The sequence below is a fragment of the Hippoglossus stenolepis genome, chromosome 8 (genome assembly GCF_022539355.2).
Source record: "Hippoglossus stenolepis isolate QCI-W04-F060 chromosome 8, HSTE1.2, whole genome shotgun sequence".
Lineage (NCBI taxonomy): Eukaryota > Metazoa > Chordata > Actinopteri > Pleuronectiformes > Pleuronectidae > Hippoglossus > Hippoglossus stenolepis.
This window is the reverse complement of record NC_061490.1, coordinates 6,339,400-6,366,885: the sequence shown is the minus strand read 5'-3', so window position 1 is coordinate 6,366,885 and position 27,486 is coordinate 6,339,400. Positions and strand designations below refer to the sequence as shown.

At 40.0% G+C, this 27,486-nt stretch overlaps 1 protein-coding gene across 5 annotated transcripts in view; it reads left to right on the top strand.

Annotated features, from left to right (window-relative positions):
• The window catches only part of grik2 (glutamate receptor, ionotropic, kainate 2), a 231,719-nt gene that overhangs the window by 76,969 nt on the left and 127,264 nt on the right, over window positions 1-27,486 (top strand). For all 5 annotated transcript variants that reach the window (XM_035164273.1, XM_035164271.1, XM_035164272.1 and 2 more), the window contains 3 exons: window positions 15,157-15,338; window positions 22,402-22,455; window positions 25,811-25,984. In XM_035164273.1, coding sequence (XP_035020164.1) covers window positions 15,157-15,338; window positions 22,402-22,455; window positions 25,811-25,984 — 410 coding nt within the window. The remainder of the gene's footprint in view (window positions 1-15,156; window positions 15,339-22,401; window positions 22,456-25,810; window positions 25,985-27,486) is intronic.

Below are 27,486 nucleotides of genomic sequence, written 5' to 3'. Positions count from 1 at the left end.
GGGTTGGAGGTATGGCCACGTTAGGGACAATTTAAGGAGTGGAGCAGCCCATACATGGTGAATATGGTACAGGTGTTCAAGCTGTTGTTCCTACATGGCCTTAGAGATCCCAGGAGAAACCCCAGCAGGGAGAGAACACAGTTCTAAATCACCCTGGCATTGTTTGTAATTAAAACCACAACAAAATGCAGCAAAGAAGCATAACCATCAACAACAGCATCTCATGTGGTTCAGTCCATTTTATTGAAACACGGGTGCACTTTCTTAAAAAGTTATTTTTTTTACCTTTACAGTCTGTAACAATGAACCCTCAGGTAACATAGCAATGCTGTCAGTTAAATGCCTTTGACAGCTTGGTAAGATGCTCCGAGTGATAATGTAACTGTTGATGAATACTAGGTAAAATGTTTCCTTAGTTTGTTCTAAAATAGCCTAATTATAAGGATGAATGCCTAACTGAAGGTTACCAGAGGTCTGACCTTCTACTTTCCATTTATTCATTTTTCATAGAGCAAAAAAACCTGGAAGACAAGATTAATGTTTTGCACAGTTCAGTTTTATACCTGACCCACACTAATATGTAGTGGAAGACTGAGTTTTCCCCCCCATTTAAAGCTGAATATTTTTGCCATTTATAAATGTTCCATACTTCATTAAAGTGAGACAGTGTGTGGCAGCAGTAGACACAGTTTTTCTTGTTACCCAGGGAAAGAGTCCTTGTTCAAACCTTGCTATTATTACAGTCCAGGTCACCAGGCGACAAATAAACCAGCAGGCTGGGTACATGCACCATATGCCAGGGGTCAGGGTGTGTGCCAGCCTGAAGACACGCTGTCAGGCTTCCCTGAGCTCCATCCAACACACACACTGGGACCAATGTGGCCTCGCTCACCGAGCTGCAGTGTGTGTTCACTGTGTTTAACATTCAGGCCAGATAATCAATCATGTTTGCATGTGCTGGATTACAAACAAGCATTTGACCAAATTATGAAGAAAATCGACCAATAGCTATCTACAATGTAGCAGTTCATGACCTCACAAGGCTGAGCACCATCAGCAGGAACTGGAGGCTACCTCTGCATGGACTGAGTGGGAGAGTGGTCCAGTCTGTAACAGGGCTGACACTCAGCCATTTTCACAATGCATGAGACAAAGTAACAAAATAGATTTTCTCTTTGTTAATGTCAAATCTTTAAGATTTATGAAGAATTAAACACCATATTTTTACTCGGCGACAGATTTGTATTCTGGTATTGGTTTCCTTTCATTGTAATTTTCTTTGTTCGTGGAAGAGTCTGTCTTTTCCCACAGATGATTCACAAAGAAGGAATCCACAGGAAACAGTACTGCATGTGATGCAGCAGCCTATGAGCGCATTTAACGTAATTCAGCAACATTCAATTGCAACTTCAGTAAAATTGTGTGCTATGACGTCGGCAGTCTTCATCACTTAAACACTACAGTGTGATGGATCTTTTGAGCAAACTGTTTGTTTGGCTAATCTGTAAATGCAAATAATGTACCACTTCTTCTTCACTACATCTGTTGCAGCAAAGTGTTTTAGTTTAATTTGACCTCATCTGTTACATTCAAACTGCACATCTACACACATGTTACCTAATCTGTGTGCTCTGGTTGAATGGAAAATCGACTGCATTTTTATAGCACTTGTCTAGTCTAATTGACCACTCAAAGCATTTTACACTACCAGCCACATTCACACATTCATTCAGTGCTACTTTATGCTTTGCTTTTTCTTTTGCACACCACCGGCACATGTGTCAGGGGCGACTTTGGGGTTCAGTATCTTGTCTAAGTTCAATTTGGCACGTGGAGTGAAGGAGTCAGGGATCAAACCACTGACCCTCAGCTTAGTGGACAAACCTCTTTACCCTGTGATCCACAGCCGCGGTCAGTTGAAGTTAGTTAGAACTTTTCTGGAATTATACCAACATACTTACACCAATATGAACGGAAACTCCCATCTTAACAGGTACAGAACTAACAGGGTTGAGCCACACACACACACACACACACACACACACACACACACACACACACACAAGAGCACTTTACAGCCATGCAAAGTGCAGACACCTGTGTGGCTGGGCCGCAGGTTTGTTGGTGCTTCAAGTGACTAATATATTGTGGGTCTGTTTCATGTAAGACATTTTGCAGTGGGGAAAGCACACGTGTAAATAATAATGATGATGATGATGATGCTGATGATGATTATTAACTGCTTTTAGGGTCCTAGCATTAAACATATTGGCTCAGTCCTTATTTCTTTAGTTTTTTGTACTCGGTCTTTATTAGGCCTCTGTGCATAACTCGCACTCAAATGTCATTTACAATCAGCAGTAGTTCACTAGGAAAGCTATGATCTTGCCTAAATGGTGGATGGCAACAGGCAGCGTCGCTGTATCTCATGGTCAATTTGTCTCTTAGAGTCAGACAGAGAGTCTGGGCCATGCATATAAATACACTCTGCGCAGGACAGCCTTTAGAATTGTGTTTCATTAAATATTTAATTTGAATTGTTCATCTTTCTTTTCTTTGATGCATTGTGCATGAATTAAGTGCTTCTGCTTTAGAAATCAGAGTTTCCTCAACCTCATTCCAGCACTAGATATTTCCATCACATTCGTCACACTGGTTACCTGCCACAAGTCCTGTTCTTAGGCACATGTTCTACAATCGGACCCAGGACACTTATTAATGCCAAGTGTGAACAGGATCTTGGTGTCTTCAGTGATCGCTACAGCCCAGACAACATATATTGGTCTTTTCAAACTGGCCATCTATATCCCCTGACATTTAACTTTTATTAAATTTCACACAGCTCCCTCTTGCGGCATTGAAGGCTCGTTTTGTTGTGTTTTTATTTTGTGGTAATGATACTTTTACTAATACTTCTTCCTCCACATCATATCTACATCGACAATACACATGCCTTACTTTACTGAAATGGCAAAGGACAAGCTCCACCGTGTCTTAATTTGGAGAGGTGCTGTCAAAGGCCTCTTAGACCCAGACCCATTGAACATCTTGGCAGCAGTGCAGAGATATTTCCCTTCTAAAGTTCCTCTCACAATCAGAGAGCCAACGTTTGGGGGTGGGAGCTGGTGGCTGTCTGTGCTTCTGGTCTACTTCTCCTCCTCACACTGTGGCTTCAAGCTGCTGGAGGATGTCACTATACAGTATATGGCTGACTCACAGGCCGGCAAGCTCCCGATTCCAGCATTGGCTGGAACATCAAACATGACAAGAATGTAGGCGAAAGGCTGTGTTGCAGAGCCGGGAGATGCAGGGATGAGAGGGGTGGTGACGTTCGCTCTTATACTGGCGCTACAGTTTGATTTATTGTATTTGTATATTCTTCCTCTTGACATTCCCCTTCCTGCCTTAACGATGGAATTGTGCCAGAAACCTGCAAACCAAACAAAAAAGCTTTAAATGTGTAAGTATGTGCATTTGTAAATGAATGAGAGAACCCGCTGTAAAACCAGTTCTTGTCAGATATAGTCAATTGAAATGTATTACATGAACATAAGACCGGTGGTATTTGAGTGAGTCACTTTCTGTAGAACAGTGTGTGTGCACACCTGCAGTGCGTGTGTGTGTGTATGTGCTGGTCTTTGCATTGTAGGTCGTTAAGGCAGCTTTAGCAAGGGATCAACTGTCAGTGATCCCCTCACCTCAGTTAATTAAGTCGTGATGTGGACATAACCGCTTCACTATGGGGTTAATAGTGGCTTGATTTTCTGTCTCGTGACAGGAAATGAGTCCGGCTCGACCTACAAACAGCCTCTAATTTTCATTGTCGCCATTTGCACTGCTGACCTGATGGCGAGGATGGATAGCGTTGATGCTGGAGACAGAAATCTGATCTAAATGAAGTCCTTGAAGAGGTGCAGGCAGGATTCCATTTCATTAGAATGTTCTTGTTGCTGGACAAAAAGCACACTGCCTGCCGTCCTGGGCAAGGTCTCTGCCGCAGAATATTTATATTACCGAATAATTCTCATGGGTTGTTCTTCCGTTGACCCCCGTCCTAAACCCTGTCTGTTTTTCAGGAATGGAAAATAAAGGGGAAACAACTTCTCTCTTTATGCTGTTTCTCCACCAAGCGGGGAGCAAACAAGCAAATCAATAACCATAATGGGACTCTTCTAACAGCTCAACTTCATAATGGCGAAACTGCGATGGCAGCAGCATGTGTTATAGCTCTCCCAGCCAGCCATAACATCCATACAACTACCTGGAACACTCGTGCTGCTACCACGACTACCGCTGCTGCTACAAAGTTTGATTAGGCCATAAGGGAGAACAAGCTACTACACAATAAAACACCCGCTCGGGAAGAACTGCTTCTCTCGGCTGTTCACAGTATGGAGCCTAAACATATCTCCACTTGTGTGTGACCAAATATAATAGTCTTCCATCGTGGCAGCCATGGCTGCTGCTTTTGTGTTTCAGATTAGGTTATCCCTCAGTTTCTAGACAGTTCATCATTACACCCAATTAAAGTACAGCTATAGTGAATAAGCAATTAATCGATTAACAATTTATCAGGAACTATTTTAATAATCTTTTTCTTTTCAAGAAATTACACTAGTTTGAGCTTCGCAAAAGGCGACTTATCTGCTTTGCTATTTTTCAGTCTAAAAGTCTAACTGGATATGTCACTGTGGACTCCGAAGAATAGCCTCACTTTTTCTGAGAATGTGAGGTTTAAGCAGCCTTGAAGGATTTCAAGAAAGAATATGAATGCATTTTATATTTATTTAGTCACAATATATTTAAATATGATTGCTTTTATGTCAACAAAATGAGTAAAACCAAGTGGCCTAATGATCATTTCATTTTGAAATGTTCTATTTCTCACTGGTATTTAACCTCCTTATAATTCAAAGAATGTTCAATTGAAAGAATTATGTAATATGTAATTACAAGGAAAATAGAAGAGTTCGGCTAAAGCTAAATAGAGTTGATAAGCAGCGGTTGAACCAGCTGAATAAATGAACAATGAAGGGGAGGTTTGCCACTGTTGAATGTCCTGTCGAAACAGAGTGACAAACACAAAGGGGAAGTAATTTGTTGTTTGTAGATTTTAAAAAGTTTATTATAAATTTGATTCCCTCCATTGCAAATGAGGGTCTTAAAACAAACCATTGAAAAAAGAACAAACATAATCATAAGTTTCTATGGCATATATCACCTCAATGATTTCTGTTGTCACCCTGTATAATGTTTTGTCTTGCTCCTGACAAGACAAAACATGAAGTAAAATCTCACTGTGAAACCGGATGAAAGTGAACTTCTGTTCTGAGAAACCTCCTTGTAGTGGGGCAATCGCAACACTCTGCAGGGAAAGGTGAACGTATTTAGCGAATGTTAAGTTGAGATGGATTGATGACCTAGAGGAGCATGAATGTGTTTTAGGATATCTAAGTAATCTGCCAATGATGTTTGGGTATTTCTTTGTTGTGGAGGTTTTGGCCCGTTGGCTGCGCTAATGGAAAGGTCAACAAAAGCTTGAGGAAATATTTGAACTTCCACAGTATCCTTCATGGAACCGACCGAGGGCTGTTGTGTTATTTGAGACTGGATCAAAGTGTTCGGTGGGCAGAATACTCTTTGCTCGCAAATCACACAGACATTGGGCTGAATATCAACCTCGTCAAACCGTCTCTGTTTGTACCCTGGTTTCTATGGCACCAGCATCCTGGAACCATCCATGAGGTGGCAGAGGAGAGCAAACAGGGTGTTACTGTTAGCAAATCCCATCTCCATTCACAGCGACTCAGCTCAGGGTCATTTTTTATTTTTCGGCACTATTTTATTCTCACTCTATTTCTAAGCCTAAGAAACTTTATTTGAAGCTCTGACATCATAATGCACTGGAAATGCAGTTCCTTTTTTTTAGCCGTATGCTTTCTTCAAAACTTCCACAGTCCATAATCCATCACCTGCTTTAATTCTTATTGTGGTGGGGACTGTGGCGCTTGATGAAAGGTCAGCCTGACAGCATGTCCACTACAAGTAATACGGATGACTGCATGGTGTAATGCCAAAGTGGTCATTTGAGAGATGCATGAAAATGATTAAGAGCCATGTCTGACAAGCTAAGCTGGTATTTAGAGGGTGGGCTTGTCTGCTCTGTGTTAAATCCTGGTGGGACGTTAATGGGAATTAGAAGCTTAGAGGCGTCAAACTAAGAGAAATAGTGGCAAAGATGAGGCAATGTTGCTCGTAATATTAGTAGCAGTAGAAAAAGTATAATTGACGGCAATGCCAGTAGCTGTATAGCACTATTGTTGGAACAGCAGTTGTCATATTAGCCGTTGGCTGATTCTGGTAAGTATAGTCAAAGCAGTACAAGCAGTAGAGTCATAATTTGTTCTGCAGAAGACAAGGCCAAAATACTGTATGCCCTCAGGACAAGATTCACAATTCACTCCTAATTAATATAAAGAATAATGACACTTCTATTATTCACATTAGTTCAACAGATTAATGTTGATGAACACAGGCGAATGGCCACTAGTTTTGTCTGTTTTTTGAATATCTCCTCTAGCTTGCCCTTGTTTTAGACTGCATTACCGAAGCACACTGGGCTTTTCACAAGATCACTTTACAGTGGAGTAATGTGCTAGAGTCTCTTTGTTTCTAAACCTGTCAAAGTCTAGACATTTCTAACAGAAAAACGTTGGATCTTAATCAACACGAAAGACTAAAGGCCAGGAACGGAATGCATCTTTTTCACCAGCTGTGCTAATGGAGAAAAACTTTAAGTCCCTGTCTGTGAAATGGAACATTGGCCTGTAAGGTTATGTTTCAGTTTTAGACTTTCAGTGACAGTAGCTTAACACGACTTAAAACAGCAACAAAGTAGACCAACTGAGTAACAGTACTGACTTTGATGTGAAATGGTGTAATGATGGAATTCATGTTATAGAATGTGCAATAAATTATTAGCAATAGCTTTTTAATCACACTTTGCCGATGCATTAGTGTAAATAATAGCAACAAATCCCTTCCAGTTGTGACTCCAGCTTCTAATCCCTGTTGCATTCCCAAATGCAATTATACCTTCAGCAAACAACCATTAGTGAGTTTTCACTCATTTCAAAGTGAAACTGAAAATAATGTGTGGCGGTGCGAACAGAACTGTGGGTAGATTAGTGTGAGTGTAATGATAGTGAATAGGCTCATCACATTTTTTTGCACCTAATTCTCAGTTCTATACCTACAATGATGATCAAAGAGCAAGTAAGGGCAACAATGGGTGGGATAATGGGGGAGTGCTCCCCTGATGTTTGTGTAACCCTGGACTGCTTTGGGTGTCGGTGTGAAAATTCCACCGCACTGGCAGTACATTCCCCTTAAGGGCCCGATTAGTGTCAGTCCGTGAGGGGACATTACATTTGTTACACATCTCTAACATAAAGAACACAGAGTTCTCTGATATTTGAGCCTTTAGGGCATGTAAAGTAGGCCTAAAGCTGGAAGCACATGGCTGCTGCATTAAGTGGCACCCTGAGCACATATAGGAAGCGTTGAGTTGAAGGGGGCTATCAGGACCAGGAAAGAAGAATTGCCATGGGTACGTTGCCTATTGTCATTTACCTTTTATTTACCAACATTGATAGTATTGTAATCTCTAATTTACTGTTTCTCTATGTTTAGTAGAACTTGTACCTCACTCAAATGCCTCCTAATTGCCAGCTGTGCCAGATGTAAGAAAAGTGATTTAAATAAAATAATGTTTCTTGTAGCTGGCTTTAAAATCGTAATGTAATCAATACCAACAAAAAAGGACTAACCTTCTGTTTGGCAACAACAGAAAGGACATGAGGGAGGCACACTTCCGGTCCAGCTGGCTTGTTGCCCCAGACCCACTGGGAAGAAGCTGTTTTCTATGCCACTTAACATATCTGAGTCGGATTGATTCCGCCTTGCTTTGCAATCTGCCCCTGTAAATGTGAAACAAATAAATGAACAAACTCATGTTTACAGACTTAGTATTTCTCCACTTTTCTATGCAAATACCTTCTGGGATAATCCACAACCAACCTCATATTCAGCTTCTGCTTAGCAGAGAGCCTCGTCCCCCAACACAGGATATCAGGACATGTGTGGACTGGAACCCTCATGCCAAGTCCAACTGAGGATGTCTGGAGAGGAATATAAGAAATGTTCTTGGAAAAGTAGAACTTTCCAATTGGACTGGTGTAATTGATGGGAAAAACATCCATCTCTGGCAGCTCACTACTTTGTAAATCTACACTGCTGTCAATTGTGTATTGAAAAATAAAGCAGGAGAATTTTATTCTTTTTGATAAAGACAAGCTTCAGTCTTGGTTTCTCAGCTGAAAGCAGATATAATCACCTGTATGGTCAGACAGGGTGCTTTATGGATGATGCATCTTGAAGGGAAAAAGACAAAAGTAGTTTTAAAATATTCCTGATTAATTTAGCAAACTAACAATTGAGAAGGCAACACTGATTGACATATATATGACACATATATAACACGTAATAACATAGTCCTTTGAGTGCACTTTCTTATCCTCTCACTTGTCTTCACTCCACTATCCCTATGTTTATTAATTTAAAGAGCAGTATTGATTGGAGTATATTCAATGCCAGCATGAAGTCTCTAGCTCACATCCTGTACCTGCATCTAGGCCGATTTCCACTGCCAGACAGTGATCATTTGAAAAACAAGGTTATAAAGACTAAATACTATTTATCCTGACATAGATACTTTGCCATCACACCACAGCATCTGCCGAGATGACTACATTGCAGCAACAGAGTCGTCATCAGAATGACAAAGAATTTGTGTAGTTAAATTCAGCATTTTACGCAACAGCAGGCTACATGTGCAGGAAGTGACTCGTCGCTCGATCAGTGACCACTCATGCACCATCTAGGTTAGCTTTCTGCTTGGTGACACATGCACAACAATTACAAAATGAATCAGGAGATGTTGGATTTCTTATCAGTAGGGTAATAAAAGAGAAGTTGTAACACAAGGGTAACTAATACTATTACCTAAATTGTAGCACCTGTAACACATCACTAGCTTCAACAGCAATTAAACAAGGGGAAATATTACATTCATGGAAAATTAGGAATAACAGCTCACTCCAATAAAAACCTGTATTATATAATGGCTGGGTTTTCCTTGTAGTTGAGGTAAATGGAAGCATTGTCTATTTGAATATTTATCATTTCTATAGCATAATAAGACAAAAGAATATGCCTTGTCCCTTGTTAAAGATTGTATATGTATTCTACCAACGTGTCCTAGTCCTCTCATTGTGGTTCAGATTGAGTCGTAAAACCACTCCTTTAATCTATTTCAATTCCACGTGTGTGTGTTTGTGTGCGTGCATGCGTGTGTGTGTGTGTGTGCGTGCATGCATCCACACCAGCAGTCCCAGTCCCATCATACGCTCCACTACCACTCAACAGCCTGTTTAGAGAAGGGCTCACTGACTCTTCTCTATTCACCGAGCTAATCCCACTGTTGCAGGGCTGGAATGCTAATAGCAGCTGTGATGCTTCCTGTACTCGTACCATTGTCTTATGTTTTTGTTCCTTTGAGTGTGTGGACATTTGGATAGTGTTGTCCAGTCCGACTATTTTTCAGCTGCTTCCCATTAGAAAACCTACTTAGTCACTAACAAAACCAATTACAGTTGTGTCAGTATAAACACCCAAAGGCCATTACGCAATTTAGAATTGAAAATCAACCTCCATCAGTGACAATTTTACAAATGTTTCTGGGTTCTGTCATCATGAATAATAACATCACATCCCAACAGATGGAATGAAGTGAGCTAATCAACAGTTAGAGAAGAGGTGGGGACTTTAACAGAATATTAGGACAGACTGAAAATGAGAACTGGAGAGGGGAGAATGCAGTGCAGTGCAATGTCCAGTTACAAACTATCAACTAGAAATGTAATCTTACATTACTGTCTCTCTACACTGAATATAACCATGAAGCTGTTAACTCTCTGAGGAGGACATGTAGGAAACAACAGTCCTGAGCTAGTTATTTGCAAAAAGAGCAGTTGTCTTTGTAATTTATTTTATTTTATTACCTGTATTTAATGCATCCATCTCCAGGTGAACAGTGCATAATATTACATTACATTACATTCAACCATGAGGGTACAAACCCAGAACAACAGGAATCAAGAAAGTACAATTTTCTTAATATCCACCTAACACAGTACAACATCACTGAGAAGGAGCTCCTTCTGCTTTTAGTTGACTGTTACGAGTCACAATACATTTAAAAAATGACCTAGATTACAACTTATAAACATTTTCATAATAGTGTCAATGCCATGATTACCTTCATTTTGATTATTATTATATCTGATCGTGTGAAATGTGGATTTGATACAAGTATTTCAGTTTCCATAAATCTTTCACTGAAAAATTACAATTCCACAGTAAACGGAACAATTCTAAAATATGTTGAAAGAAAGGTATGGCTGATATGTGCTTGAATTCAATTCATCAGATATGCTGTTTTAAATGCTTGAACATGCTATGAACCTTCTCACCGCTCCAGATGCATGTGTTCAGTTGCTGGTTGAATTAATTCATGTGTGAGAATGGATGTATGAAGAGGAGAATGGGGTCCACTGAGACGGCCTAGTTTTTTGTGCTCCACCCGTATTAATACATGATTTGATTTGTTACTACTTAAGATATTTGCTCTCATTTCCACACTAATTACTTTGAACTCATTTTGTGGCAGAAGAACAACTGTTTATATCTCCTGCACCATGAGTACATATGTGAAAGTCAGAGTTAACTGCAGAAAAACACTTTTGTGTTTGGGAATGGGCTCTTTACCAGCACAAGTGATTTCAAGCCGGAAGAACTCCGATGTAGCTCATAACAAAGACAATTATTATTGTTGTGACCGGCCCACATTTAGACCCGCAGGTCTATTCATAATGAAGGAACAGCAGCCTGCATGTTCGGCCTCCCCACTCTTGAACGGCTCTTAGACTGTGGGCCTGCTTTAATCTTTCTCCATGTTCCATGCATTTAATTGAACATAAATAAGCCATCTGATGTGGCGAGGATCCAATTAACCTTGAACCCAGGAGTCTACAGCTCAATGACTCCTCAACCATTGCTCCCATCATGCAACGCTGTGCATTGGCCATCTGGGGGAAATCACTTAAACGTCCATGTGGCAGATAGTGATTGAGCAGCCCAGTAAAAGGAACTTTTCTTCCCTGTCACCAGCGATCCACTCAAGAGGGAGTTGGAAGCTGGAGGGGCTGTTCCCACGCAGGGATATTTATCACAGGCGGGCTGTGAACTGTTTTACGCTCAGGAGACTCCCAGACAGCAGCGTAATAAACGCTTAGAGGGAATAAAATATTCATGCAGAGTTAAATATGGATCCTGGAACAGTCGCTGCACATTAAGCACTGTCAATACTGATCAGCGCTGACACTCGTGCAGAACAGAAGGAGAGATGTTTTAAGAGTGAGAGGAAGAGGTGGAGAGGTGCTCGGACAGGTGATGAGCGAGTGCAGCAGTCAGATGTGCTGCTTTTATCGACGTTGACTAACTAGCCGTAAAACAGAGATTGCTGCTCCGGCATCGGAGGCAGATTTTCTCCTCACACAGCTCATGCATCATCAACCATTCATAGGAGTTTGGACTCATGTCAGACGGACCTGCTCTCTTGTATACAAGCAAATGAAGTCAGGTAAAATTCAGTTCGTCTCTCTAGGTCCCAAAAAGTGTGAACTACGTTGGAAAAGCTCTTCCTGGGCATGTCAAGAATTGACTGGTGGCCACACCAGTGATATCATGGGACTGACTAAATGGATCAGCATGGGTCCATCTGTCCAAGTGTCCGTCCATCTGTTATGTTCTGCAAATAAGATGCCACTGACTGGAAAGACTTGTGAAAGAGTTTCTGAAGAAAATATGCCAGTTCTTTCTTCAACATTCTTAAAATAACATGAACTGGCCTAAAGTGAATATCATTAAAGTTGTGCAGCTTAAGTCCAAGTGCTGAGATGAGTTACTGGTGTAAAATATACAAACTAAGTTGTAATTCATTTTTGATTCACATACTTTTTTGAGATTGTTGTCCTCAAACCTCTGGCTCTTTGTCCAGACAGACAGTGAGATATATTGGAATGAAAGGTGCCAAAACGTGTACATTTGTCAAAATAAATCAATAACTAAATAATAGATTCGACTGCCAGTAAAATAAGAACGGATGCTTCCTGCACAGCCTTTCTGCTACCGTTGTGGACAGCAAGTTCATTTGTTCGTCGGTCTTTGTGGAAATGTGGGAGCTTTAAATGAAATGAGGAAACCTCAACATTTACAATAATTAAATTGATCTACGTAAAAAGCTAATTCAATCTTATAAGGACATCAGAATTATCTCTGTGACAAGTAGGTAAAGTCCTTGCACAGGTAAATACTGAGACGGATTTAAAGACATTGTAAACCTGAAAGATGATGTATATCAAACTAAGACATGTCATGCTGGAAGAGCTCCACACATGTTGGAACTCTCACCCTTTGGACCTACAATGTGTGGATACCTTTCAAAAGGTTCCAACAATCCATTTGTTTGACTGGCTTTTGTTTTATTGGTTTTGATTGTTTTCTGTTTCACTGTGACGCATGTTGGGACGTCTGCCACGTGCATCAATTACTATTTTTCGACGTGCACATGAACATTTATAGACATAGTTGGCCCAGCCCGAGCTCTCTGACACCACGTGAAGCCTCTGGAGTCTGGTTCGTTTATAATGGAGGGAGTACTGTCTCTGTGTCCAGCTGACATGTTGTGAGGCGCAGCTGAGGAGTTACTTTGTCATCCAATGGAAAATGTATCGCTGCCAGTGTCTCACAGGTCAACACTCTGTGGATATCATCATCAATGTGCAACAGAGTGTTTGATTTAATGAACACCAGCGCCTCGATGCCGACACTCCAGCAGACTGCAGGCTGGTTTCCCACAGTGCTGTGCACTCATCTGGAAGCAGGAAGTAAGCAAATAATGCCACGGGCCAAACAGCTGGGGACGGTGGGCTGTGGGCAGAGACACAGGAGACTGCTGCGCTGGTTTAGACTGATGTATGTGTTTGTAGATGTAAGGACTCAGACTTGGCTAGTATTTAAAATAGCATCTGGTCCAGTCAGTGGGAATTCACTCATGATAAACACTGGCTTGATTGATACTCGCGATCAGTTTTCAAATTAACCACGAGCAGAATCACAGTAATATAGTTCAGTTAATACTGTCTTTTGAATTCATTTAAGAAGTTCTATTCATAGTGTTATTGAAAAAAACGTATTATTTAAGTAGTATTTAAAGTAGTTAGCAAATTAAGTTGGAGGTGGCAAACAACAGCTGTGGCTGAGGGGGTAGAGAAGGTCAGTGGTTTGATCCCAGTCTTCCCCATCTGCATGGCAAAGTGTCCTTGGACAGGATACTGAACCCCTAGTGCTGCCCATAGATGCACTGTATGAGTGAGTGAATGGAAATAAACTGTACTGTAAAGCCCTTTGATCTGGCAGGTAGGTCATTGAGGTCATAACTTAAGTAGTAGTCTAAGGTTATGAGTTCAAACCCTCGGGTTAACTCTGCTGTTTCCAAACAGTTTCCAGCAGAACACAATCTGCCCACGTCAACATCAGGTTCACATGCACTTTGTGCAGTGTAACAATTAGCTCTTTTTAAATGAACGGATTTAGTGTAATAGCACATTTGATTATGCTCATTCGTTTATTTTAATATTGTTCTGTAAACTGGCAGGACCCCATCTAGTTTTTGTTCTGGGTGACTGAGAATGTGATCATAACATTTAACTTAATATTGCTGTATATACGGTAGGCTGGTGTGGGTTGTGTGGCTCTGAGGGCAATGGGAAAGAAGCATGGTGCCTTACAAAATGCAAATGATGGTTATGGACTGATAACAGCTCTTTTCTGATCCATCACCACAAAAGCTACTTCGTCATGGATAACACAACACGTGATGGTCATTGGAAGAAGAAATCAGCATTGGTCTTTTATGTCGCACCCATTCTCTGTCCAAACACCCACCCTGACGTCCTCCCATTAGCATTTCCACCATTGCTTCTGACATCAGTCAGGGTTTTGTCAAGTAAACAAATGTTGAGCTGAGGCATTTGAACAACAGACGGATGCTGTTGTCTACAGAGGACAGTCATTTTAACAATCTACAGAAAACATGCATTCATCAAGCAAACAAAATCATGTGATATGTTGAAAAATAACCTTCATTTCAACGGGGAAAAGCTTGCATCAGGAAAAAAAAAAGCACAGCCCCACAAAATCCATTCTACATAAATGTCTGGCTCTGCCTGCATCTGACATTTGCATATTCTTCAGCTGGAACACAGACATGATTGATCAGCTACTGAGGGGAGAAATACGTGGATATCACAGTAGAAGCTTATCTGTCAAAATTAAGATGTTTCTGCTTCAGCTGAAGTCCCTGTCAATTTCCCACAGCAAGGTTGACTTCCCACGTGTCCTACACACAGCAGTGAGGAAGAGAGGGATCGATAGTGAGCACAGAATCAATATCATGTATGATGAATGTCAGGTAATGTGCAGTATTGATATATGTCTCCGTTCGGTTGTATTTGTGAGAACATTCCTATAGTAGGATCAAGGTCTGCTGACACTGAGCAGTGCGATACAGATTGTTTCGGTGCATTGTGGGTAAGAAGGACAAAGGGAAAGAGGACATGGAAAGACACGCAGACAAATATTGTGTTTAGGATACAGAACAGTTGGAGAGGGCAGGTGAGAGTTTATTAGAAAAGTGGATTTTGTTAAAAATGAAGTGAAAACCAATATATATATATATATATATCACTGCAGCTCTCGTATCCTCACTCTAATTTAAAACACCAACATTGCCACATGCATCAGGAGTGGTTGTCACACACAGTATATCTTGACATTTTCTCAGTTGAAATGTATTGCCCTCGTGGGAGCAGGACTGTATTGATTGCAGCTGGGCTCATTTTTCAAATAGCAACGACTCTCAAGGCAAAAAAAAGTATCAAATTACAGTGTTTTCCTTTGTGTATTTCTCTACAGGTCTTATTCGGTTGCAAGAACTTATAAAGGCGCCGTCCCGGTACAACATCCGGTTAAAGATTCGACAGCTGCCTGCAGACACTAAGGACGCCAAGCCGCTCTTAAAGGAGATGAAGAGGGGGAAGGAGTTCCACATCATCTTTGACTGCGGCCATGAAATGGCGGCTGGGATCCTGAAGCAGGTGTGTTTGTGTGTCTGTGTTTGCACATGTTTGGAGGTGTAGCGGTACACACTGGGGTTTCTTACAGCAAAACCATTGTGACGGTCTGAATAGACAGGCTTTCCGGTAATATTTGTCAGTAAGAAGTGTGCATGCAGGGGTTTGGAAACTTTGCTGGCATCATTTGACATGGAGTTGCATCAGTGTCGCTGACTGTGTGTGATTTGATGTCATTATACTCATTAGATTGCAGCTTGGGCCACATATTTCGGTCCTAATCCAACCTTTGGCTGATGGAGTTAATGTAAACTGAAGCACTGTCACGCAGTTGTTGTTACCATGGCCACAGTTTGCCTACTTATCCTAATAACACACTTGTACACCAAGGTATTGGTTTGTGCTGGATCTGCTTGGCTGACATAACTGAACAAAACCTGAGAGCAAAAATTTTAATTTGTTGTGTGAGCCCATCCCACTGGGCTTGGATCCAACCTCTAGTTGGAGCCAAATCTTGATTCTTGATACGTTCTTCTCTGGGGTTCATACAGGTATATGTGGGCAACAGTAGACAATTTGTATTTACATATTAACTCTGTGTAATACGTAATAAAACTGAGGACAGTATGTTTCACAACATTCTTAATTACTCTAAGCCTAAATATCAAGGGTTATTGGCAGATAAAGCATTGTATTTCCATCTTTATTTATCTGTAAGAAGGGTTCTGAAAGGTTCATGTGGCACAACCGTATCATATGTGATGTGGTCAATTTTCCCAGTATTCATCAGGAGCCTGGCAGCAGTGTTGCCCTCAAGTTGGAGTTTTCTTTTGAAATCCCTAAACCAGATTATTGCATTCTGTCTTTCTTTCCGAGCTCCAAAGACAATTACCTCTGTCTCCTCTCTTCTTAGTCGCAGACGTGATTTGATTCCATGCACTAACACAATGAAAGGGACCATATTATTTTGTATAATGTGGCCAAAGTAGAGGCATAAAGAGGCTAAATAAGAGAGGTCCCAAGATGGACCCTTGTCTAGTCTCACAGGTTATTGCAATCTGCTTGGATTGACAATAGAGACAAAGTTCTTTCTGTCATGAAGATATGACTAGAACCAATTTAAGTGCCAGAGAGTCCCAGCCAGTTTCATAATCCTTGTAAAAAAAAAGCAATGGGTCATGGTGGCTATAAAGTCTAACAATAGCTGAAGACTTAATCTGAGTCATTGTTTAATATAATGTCATTAAGCACCTTTATTTAGTCAGTCTCAGTGCTTTATTGGGGCTGCAATCCTGACTGACAGTTATTGAAGAGATAGTTTAGCATTACAAAAAATATCCTAATGTCCGATAATCATCTTTAAAAAAGAAATGGTACCTACCTTAGTTTGATAAATCATCTGAATGGTTCATTTGATATAAACCAAATGTTATTCAGTTTAGTAACTGACTCAGAGACTGCTCTTGCTGAGGAGAGGCTTAATAACTTCAGTTTCCAAAGCCTTTGGAGGAACGCCAGATTTGAGAGTTTTTAACTATGATGATTACTTCTTGCATCAAGCTTCTCTAAACTGTTTTAAAGAAGCTCAACTATTGTCATTAATGGGTTTTAAAATTCATGCTTAAGAGTTACTTTTGGAAGTCTGCAATAATTATTCCTTTTTGTTTGCCATTGTGGGTTTGATAGTGTATCTGAGTTGAATCTAGCTGTTTAAGAAGGATGCAAACTCAGTGTGTTATTATTCTGAATAGAGTTATAAGTAAATCTGGTGCTTAAATTGACAGTCAGTACTGGTAGAATTAGAGATATTCTGGAGATCATCAACATGTTTTGAAGCTGGGACACTGTCTGATTTTATTGCTTCTGTAAATAATGTCCTCATTAATGTACTTTTTTTTACCATTTCAGATCTAACGAGGATTTCCTCTGTAACAATTTTTTATAGAAATGATCTGGAATAACAACTTTCAACATTTGAAATGTTAATACCTATTAACAAGTATCTAGTTTGTGTTCTATTATCAGTCGGCTGTTCCACATGTTGAATCCAATCAAACATAACTTAAGTATAGAAGTCAATGGCATTGTTGTCTATAACATAATGTGTTGAAAACACCCGTAATGACAAGACAAATTCAGTTGAGATAATTGAAAGCATCCCAGTAAAATCAACAAGTGTAAAGTATTTTTCTAAATTACAATATTTAGAATAATTGTAGAGTTAAAGTCCATTTTAATTTTACATTTTCATATCTTCTTACAAAGGAACTTATCTCAAATAAAGGCACAAACACCACACCCTTCTTTGTTCTGTTATCCACAATAAAGTTTAGTGGAGATGCTTAACTAAGCATCACATTCAAGTGTGTAAAATAAAGTAAAGCAGTATCTGGTAAAACAGCCTTCGCCATCTTAAGTTGCACATGACTGGACATTGCTATTTCTCCACTAACTCCACAAGCCTATGCTGCAGACACATTTCTAACATAATTTCGGTCTATAAAATACTGTTACATGGCAGCTAATAATATTTTTAACGTCTTGTTAGCATGCTAATCTTTCCGGTGAACTAACAATCTGCTCTCACACTGTCAACCACTGCTAAATATAACTGGCCTTATTAGGGCCATGTCTTACACACAGCACAAAGTGGCACAAAGTACAATGTCAGTGTCTTTGCTTGTTTCAGACCAACATAATTTAAATTTTCCGATCAAACCCCCACATTTCACTGTTTATTTGAGGACACATTATTAAGAAAACGTGTTAAAACTGGCGGATGCACAACACGTCTATTAACTCTTTTTCTCAATCCTGACCGTGCAGCAGTAATAACAAATGATTACTTATTTGATCACTCTTGGCCCTACACATATGATATTTAAACAAATCCTTTGTTCTCTGCAGAGAAGTGTTCTCTCATTCCTGGCAAATCTGCCATTGTAATAGCAATCTGCAAAAGTGTAAGCCCACCTGGTCATTAAAATGAATGGGACACAAAAAGTAAATTTGAACAGATCTATAAAACTTGCTCTGTGCATTTTAGTCCTTTGATTGATAAAATACAACCAATGGAGTCACTGGTGATGTCTTAACTCTCTCTTAATCCAGCCCTCTCCCAAACCATGGGAACTAATATCTAATGAGAACTAATGACAAGACAAACTTTTACCAATAGGAAACATCCTGGTTTACGCCATTAGCTCCAGTAATCTGGTCAGAGCCATGTATTTTATGAAGGCTGCAGATGCACAAAACACTTCAAGCTGTAAATTATAGCGATTTGTGTCGGGTACTTAGATCAATACTTGATAACTGTGATATGCTGTTTAAGTTTTGGTCTGGAATCTGTGAGCTGATAGAGGTGCAGACCAAAACCCAAACTGCACCTGTACTACTTACTAATGATCTGAGAAAACATCAGGATCTCACAATGTTCCTGTTTAACTAAGTAAAACTGAAATCCTGTTTTGATTCAGTTTCTTGAATAAATGAATGCTTTGTTGTGTTTGCACTGCAAGCATCTTATACAAAGTTTTGCACTGATACACTTGTCATTCACCATGTAGAACGAAAGGTATAAGATAAGTATTGTTACAAGTTAAATATATGAACAATAATAATAATAACAATACCTCTGTTCTCCTTTTCTAAGGCATTTTTGTAAAAACAATTGCTCCACATTGGTTACACTGTCGAAAGGTGCTTTATAAACGGAGGTAGGAACAACAGTATTGCAGGGAGAGACTAACATGCACATGCGCTGGACCGGTGATCAAAACAGAGAAGCTTGGATCACAACACACAATTATGTCTAAATTACAACTCTATCATCTCATTATCTCAGGATAACAAACATGTCTATGTGGTATCACAAGCTAATTATCCAATTTCCTTGAATAAGAAATGTAGCAGTCACAATGTGCTCCTGTCGGTTACGCTCTGTCCTCTATAGGACATCTCTACCTCTACAAGATGGAATCCTTTTGGACGGACCATGGAACACAGAAGCCTTTCATCCTGTGATAATGACACATTTACTGATATTAAGATCACAGCATAGCATTGTTTGGCATTTTAAGATAATAACACCATTAATCTCAGAGTTATGGCATTGTTTTCTTATTCACCAAGTCCATCACTGGAGACCAAAGACGTCATAGCTTCCAATCCAGGATTGTTCCTCGTGGTAAAACAAGCATTGAATGTTTAAAATGTTCCTTCAGAAATGAACCACAGATATACTTTAGATTTTATGGAGTGGCATTTTAAATTGGACCTTTTCTTTATTTTTCTCAATTCTATTCAATGTTTTTAATCATGCGGCTGAACAATGCCGTCTTACGTAAAATAACATCTTTGTAATGAGCAACTCAATTAGCAAGCCTTCATGTCTCTGCTGCTTAAAGGATTTATCAAATATTAAAGTGAGACTCTGTCACTCTCGCAGCATTTTTAATCAATGACTAAATGGTAGATTCTATGGAAGGTCAAGGACTCAATTTATTAATAATATCGGAGAGAAACTCTGCTAATGGGAGATAATGAAAGACTTAACTGTCCTGCCCAGATATTCTCATTACGTGATTCACCAGTAAATTAAAGGTCCTCGACTCTTCATCAGCTGTTAGCCAAACCCTTTTTCCCAAATAAAGCGAAAACAACATGATGACAACAAGACAGTCAAGTGAGAAGACTGATATGAATGTAAACAATGTTTACAGCACAGAGGTTGACCCAACATATGCTGCACAAAGACTAGCACGGGAAAACAAAATATAAATAAATATTTTGAAAATATGTACATGCTATATATACACAGGTTCCACACTCTGAACAAAAGTTCAGATTCGATATAAAAATCAATAACATAAACAGTGCTGCTGAAAAGTGGGTGTAAAACATTTAAATGAGGGATAAACAATGAATTTCGTACATGCTCAACTTTGGAAGGAGTTGCTTGAATGCCAACTTTTCCAAAACAAATATAGAACAGAAACGAGCCACTAACAGTGACATGGTATGGTTCATAGGTATCATTGGGGCAGTTTGGACATCTGGTGTTTGCCGTTACCGAAAACATACTTCACAGTCTAGCAAACTATAGCAGTTGAACATTTTATATAAATCTAGACCCACCTTTAGAGTTGTATCTTTTAACTTTTGTCAGAGCTATGTTAGATTTTTCTCGTCACCCTATCCCCTTGATGTTTTTGGAAGCTAGGCTAAAACTGGCTCACTATACTTTCATTTAGAGTCAATCACTCCCTCTTTTGTATATTTTCCATTGCTTGTAACTATTTAATTACGTGTGGTCCTGAGTAATTGGAGTCACTTGTTCAGTGCCTTTTAAAATAATACCTTTTTGTAATGGGCTGTTTTCTTGGCCTGTGTTAATGATGGTTCCAGCTTTTCTTTTCTATTGACACTGTACTTCCTATGGGCCTTAACATGACAAGTGTGAGGTGAATAAGATGAACAGTTGAAAGACATTTTAAATTCTAATAGCTGAATGGTGTGTACTTCTTTAAAGACTTGTTTTCCTCTAACATCAACAAATTGGAAATATACATTAACTCCTCAAGGGTTCCAGCTGTCATCAGTCATCACGAGGTCTAGGCAATGGCACCATGTGAGTCACCACTGAGTGGGCTGGTCTTCAGATGGAAGGCTGTAGACTAACTGAAGGTTTCCCACCTGATGCCAGCCATTATCATCCATGCCAGTGTCATCATCCTCTGCACAGTCCTAATCCGTGATTCCTATTGGTTTAGTAAGTCTCAGCACGACAGGACTCTTGGCACCACTATATAGCTACATACAGCTGAAATGGGGTGGCAGATAGCCAGCACGCACACAAAGTCTAAATGATGATAGAATAATACAGAGCAAGGTGATTCTACGTAAGAATCTCATTTCAGAGGTGTATATCTAGAGACAGATTACCTTGGTAATGGTGTGAATGATTCCTATCAGCGGATTTACTAGACTTCGGAAGAAGAGTGGCAATTTCAGACACATGAGTAAAGTCTGACTCGTTCTGAACACGAACAAGGCGGATCTCAGATATTAATGTCTAACTGTATTCATCTAATCAACCTAAAATAGATTGTTACTCTGTGCCCAGACTCCAGTCTGATGTTCATATGGCCCAGGCGGCTCTGTTAAGCTTTGAAACTATTTAAACAGACTGTTAAACTTGCAAACCAAATGCATTGTCCGTCCATTCTTTTGCCTTAAATCTGGATCTGTGTTTGGGCAAAGGAGAAAATAGAAAATATTTTTCCGGCCACCCCGTCCATGTCTTTCAGCTATTTTATGAGGGATGCAAAGGTATTCCCAGGCCAGATGCTGTTTAATCCTCCCAGCCCCCCCCCCAACCCATTGTGGGCCCATTGAGCTCATTCTATTGGTCTACTCAAAGCTTGTGACTATATTTGGAAGTTGGAACATAGATTAGTTGGATCTCTAAGAGTCTCCTCTTCATCATTGAAAGTCTGTTCAATAAGATGTTTGAATTTCCACTGCCACCTGCTTACGTCTGTTTTTGTTTGCACCTCCTCTTGGGTTCATTGGTAGAACCAGTGAACCATGATACAAACTGGAAGCTTCATATTTGGCTTTGCATTATCTTCATACTTTTGCTTTGCTGTCAAAGCACTTTGTCAACTCAAATCAGCAATGTAAGAATTTGTACCATTGACCTCTTGTCACCGCATTGTGACTTCCATACTGTATGTTGTTGAAAAATGATCCAGTTGCCCCATCTCTACGAATCATGCAATATCCTTTGTGCTTTTCCCTCATATATAAAAAATGTACATTGTATTAGAGACTGAGATGAACCTCTTGCTTTACTCAGATATGTTTCTAATGCTGGTGTGTTTGTTTCTTGCCTCTGAGCCTGGCTGCATTAGTGAAAGCAGAATATTCCTCTTCACATAACCCGGCAATACAGACTAACCGAAAAATGCATATGCATGTGTGCAAAATATGACAAAATATTGTGTCTGCCTCCCTATTCATTTATAAATGTCTCCATATCTTAATCTCTCTCTGCCTCTTTTATTTCCACTTTCTTTCTTAGGCTCTTGCCATGGGAATGATGACAGAGTACTATCACTATATCTTCACCACACTGGTGAGTAGGAAAGGAGCCTGTGCTGCACACTCACTTTGTCATCAGGTCTAACACAGACTTCCATATCCCCATATCTCGCAAGATTTGTTGCAATCCCCCAAATGAGATAACGCTGCTCTTCAATCTTCATTTTCAGAGTTGTTTTCTTTTATATGTATTTCTTTGGATCATTCCTTATTTTTGACTTAATATGTTCACCAGAGCCAAAGAAATGAATGCATTCTGCTTTATGACATCATGACAGCTTTTCTTTTGCTTCATATGGTTTTAGTTTTTTCAGTTCCTTGGTCGTCCTCATCCTCCTCTTGACATGAATGTTTTGTATTTGTTTTCTTAGTCCTCTTCCTCGTCTTTTTTCATATTGTGTCCACATATTGTGTTTTTAAAGAGATGGATATCTCACATTGAGTCAAACTCTCTGCCAATCTAACCCACTGGCCAACTCTGGTACTGCAACTATAATTACACTGTAGCACAAAGGGTATGTTTTTTTTAAATAAAGTGCATTTATGTAAGGCTTCTAATGCAACATGCTTTACAATTTGACACTAATGGTATCAAGCTGCCATCCAATTATTCATTAGCTATTCTCGCTTATCCCGGAGGAACAGGAGACAATCCCAGCTGACATCAGCCAAGAGATGGGTCAATCACAGGACTGACACAAGGAGACAGACAGCCATTTGCACTCAGTCAAATCTGTGGAAATTAATATCAATTGCTATTCAACAGGAATGAATTGTATTTAAACTATTTTTGCTGAAGTCTATAGGCCAAACCCGACCATGAAGAACCACATGGGGAAATTCTTGTGAGCGTGTGTAGCGAAACCAACTTATAAAGCTTTCTTTAAAAAAATTGTTAAATGCTTGACAGACATTTGCCGTAAAATCTTTGAATCATTTTCTTTAGTTTTGACAAATCAGCCTTTTTTAATGTAACATGTTTACATTATGAATACACGTTCAAAGTTAACTTCTGGGTAATCATGCACTGTAGTGTAGTAGATGGGCAATATGAGTTTAAGTGGATTGTTTCTTCAGTCATACTTGAATTACGTAACACATCTCTTCACAGAGAATAGTAAAGCTACTTGTTTCTGTAGAAAATGTTACATACCACTAACAGTGAACACAGAGATCTTTGGCTTATAGCTTCCCAACTTGCACCCGTAGAGTCTCTTTCATTCCCATCATACATCCACAAGATAACTTTGTAAAAAGAGCTTGAACATGTAGTGCTGACCATCTTTCCATGTCTGGCATGTGACCATTACTTTATAGATTGTTGTGCTTTATTGAGTCTACCAAGCCATCGGTGAGCAACTTTCATTGGAATTAAGGGTCCGCATCTCAGTATTTGGTTCTCAGGTCTCTAAATTCTTCCATTGGCTACATCCGTACTACATTTTCATTTAAAAACACATCAACTCTGAGGCGTTTTAGTCTGGACGGGCAGCAATTACAATGACAGACACTCACAACAACTTGCTGTTTGGGTCTTATCAGTCACGATGTCGCCATCACTGATTCGTCAGGCTCCTCTCACATGACCCCATTCCAGAAGAAAACAATCGGTAGATTTAATGGATAATCAATTACAAGCGTTGCCCACCCTGTTGTCTTTGCTAACAGCTGTTGTGTACCTAAAATCTGCATTTTATAATGTGAAGAGGACAAGATGATATTCGAGCAGTCTCGTTTGTTGCCTTCCTCTTTCTGCAAATTAACAACCACCAGCAGCACACACATGCTTTCCTGCACACCGGCAGGAGTGGTCACATGTTTTCAGATGTGTTAACTGGACAGGGATTAAAACTGATTTGGAGCCAAAACGCTCGTTTGGACAGAGATCGTTTCGGAAAACGTATAAGTATGGATGTAGCCCAAGTCTTTCTGTTCTCCCTCTGCCTCCTCCTCTTCATATGCTGTCTATTGTTATTATACGGAGTTTTATTAGTCTCGCTAATATCCATTAGCAACAGTTGCAGTTGTAGTTATAATAGTAGTATTGTTTCCTTGTCAAAATGGCGAACGCTAGTTTTACATGGGTACATGAATTGTAATCAAAAGACAGATGTCTGACACAACAGCATGAAAGTAAAATTATCAGTATTTATTTTGTGATAAGACATGTCACATTTCTTTTACCTACGTGCGAGACAGTATTCAGTCTCTATCTCTGCTGATTTATTATTTATTTGGCTGCATGCTTGTTACCTCATGATAAATTCCCCTTTCCACAGAGTAAAGTGCAGTTTAAAATGTACATCCAAACATTTTATCTATACATATATATATATATCAAACTCTTATTGAAGCGCCATCCCACTCATTCTCAGAGGCATCTCGCATTGGATCAAAAACTGTCTCTGTTCTGCCTCCCCCCCGTCCTCTACATTTTAAATGTCAAGTTCCTTTTGAAAATGTAAATCTTCAGCTTTTCATCTATCTGCTTTTCATTACATGGGCCAAAAGGGGATCATTTTTTATTTTTGAAACAAGACATCTAAATGTTCCTCTCTGCAGCCATTCAACCTGGCACAGTTTGAAGGAGATAATTAGAGAAGATGAACAGTAAAATACAAGCAGGAATAAGGCAGGGGAGGCAGGAACAGGCCGAGGGGTGTCTTGTCATTCCCCACGGTTGTTTGGCACACAGAGTCCAGTGCTGACAGCCTAATTCTCCCAGCAGAGTGAACATCCCAGCCATACTGAGGCCACATATGTCAGCCCTTTTGCTGCCAGATTTCTCTTTACTGTTCACTTAGCCTACCTTGTGTTACTGGGTTTTTTCTTCTGATGCAGTATGGAACGTTTGATCAGTAACCTAGTTTTTGATGGTGATCATCACACTGTCAACTTGTATGCATTTGAAAAATCACAAATACATTGACGCTGTAATCTCAGTCAAATTAACCTCAGTTGAACCTTGTTTGGATGTTGATTTATTTTTTCTTAAATCACCCAGGTTCATTCACTTCCACTGCCAGGCCCCATGTCTCGATAACACCTTCCACTCTGCAGCTGTATAGACAGTAGGGTTCAGTTCAGGATGTAAGCCAATAGCACAAAGGCTGGAGTTGGCAGGGAGCTGCTAGACTTGCTCTGTCCAAAGGTCTGAAGAAGCTTTAAAGCAGACTCGTTATTCAGTCACCATCGTTTCTTCAGACTCTTGTCATTGAATATGATTGTATGACTTGTAGGGTTATTTCAATCACAGTTTGTCTCATAGGGCTTTTTGAATCTTTCTTTTTGTGTGTTTGTTTGACTGACTTAGGAACATTACCGTAGTTAAGTCATTGTGAAACACATGTCTGTGTGCTCTGTCTTGAATGTATGTTTCTTCTCTCTAGGATCTGTTTGCGCTGGATGTGGAGCCTTACCGATTCAGTGGTGTGAACATGACGGGCTTCAGGATCCTCAACACTGAGAATAGCCAAGTGGCCTCCATCATCGAGAAATGGTCCATGGAGCGACTGCAGGCACCACCGAAACCTGACTCTGGTCTACTGGACGGCTTCATGACCGTGAGTCTCATTGACAAATGAATGAAGGAATGAGTCCCTGTGTCCGTCTTTCAGTCTATCTGCTGCTATTTACTTTAAACTTTGTTTCCGTGCGCGATGTTTATCTTCTCAGCAAACTCACACTGACCGATAACATGTTCATATAGGAAAGTTCATGTTCTTTCCAGTTACTTGAAGAAACTCCTTCTTTACTCAAGTGTGCCACTTAAGTCCATATTTCATTGGTGTTCAGAAACTCTTGTTTCCAAACAAAATTAGTTGCTATGAGAATTGTTTGTTGATACTTGTAATGAGACACAAAAAGGATGTCTTACTTCACAGTAACTAACCGTTAAGGCAGCTGGCTCTGTGACATCCCAGCTCTACTGCAGATGTTGGACATTTGCTTTGTCTCTTCTTTGACAACTTCCGTTAAGCAAGAGAGTGAATGTTACAGTTTCCCTTTTGCTTTTCAGAAAATACAGACAGAAAATGGAAATATGACAGTTATATGTTGTGCAGTGATTACAGGAAAGGTCCAGGCACACAGTATCTGTTACCAGTTATAAAACACAAGACGGTAGAACACGCAGTAGTGGTGTGAGCTGCCTACCATGTCCGCTACAGCAGCAGCATTTGGTTTATAAGAGGTGTAAACATGCAGAGGAAGGAAAATATATGTGGCGCATTAAAATGGAGGGGCTGTGTGTTCTATGCTCTCGGTGTATATTTATGGGTTTGTCGAAAACAGATGCTTTTCTTTTCTGTGAAATGCAGAGATGCTTCAAAACTGTGGTTTCCTCTTTAGGGCTTGGTTTGGGTCAGAAACTTGCTGTTGAAAGTCTGTAAAACCCATTTAAACACATGCATTCTTTTCCACAATTGGCCAATGGGACAGTTTACCAAAAACTGCATCTTGAAGGGATTGTCCTCCACTGTTTCCCTCCTTTTTGTGAGATGTGAAGTCACTTAAGATATCAAGTGTTGTTCTTGACGTGATAGACTTGTTCAGGTGAATACGCAGTGACTTCTCTTACTGTAACTTCCCAGTCATCTGGGGGAGTCAAATAGAAAACCTCGGTGCCCCGAGCTGTGAGCCCCTGGGTGTGATAAGAAGAGTCTCTTTGGCTGTGATCTGAAACGTCTGTGATCAGAGCACACTGCCTGTAATAACTGTTCCTCCACGCAGCTTTCATACCAATCTCTTATCTGGGAACCCTGCCAAAGAATATCAACCCACCAGAGACAGGGAATAAGAAGGAAAAGAAGAGGAGGGGGGAGAAATGAGATGAGGGGGATATGAATGAAAAGGAGAAGAAGAAAGACAGAGTGGGTGAAGGGAAGGCAGAAGTAAAATCTGCACTTGTGTTGTATTCCCGGAAATGTTGAGGTGTTAAATGTTGCAGCCGCTTAGTCTGACTCCAGTTGTATAGCCCCGGCGCCGGCTGTGGCAAAATGTTGGCTGCTGATTGAAAACAGTGGCTTACCGCTGGGGAATAACAGAATCCTTTTCTTTCTTTTTT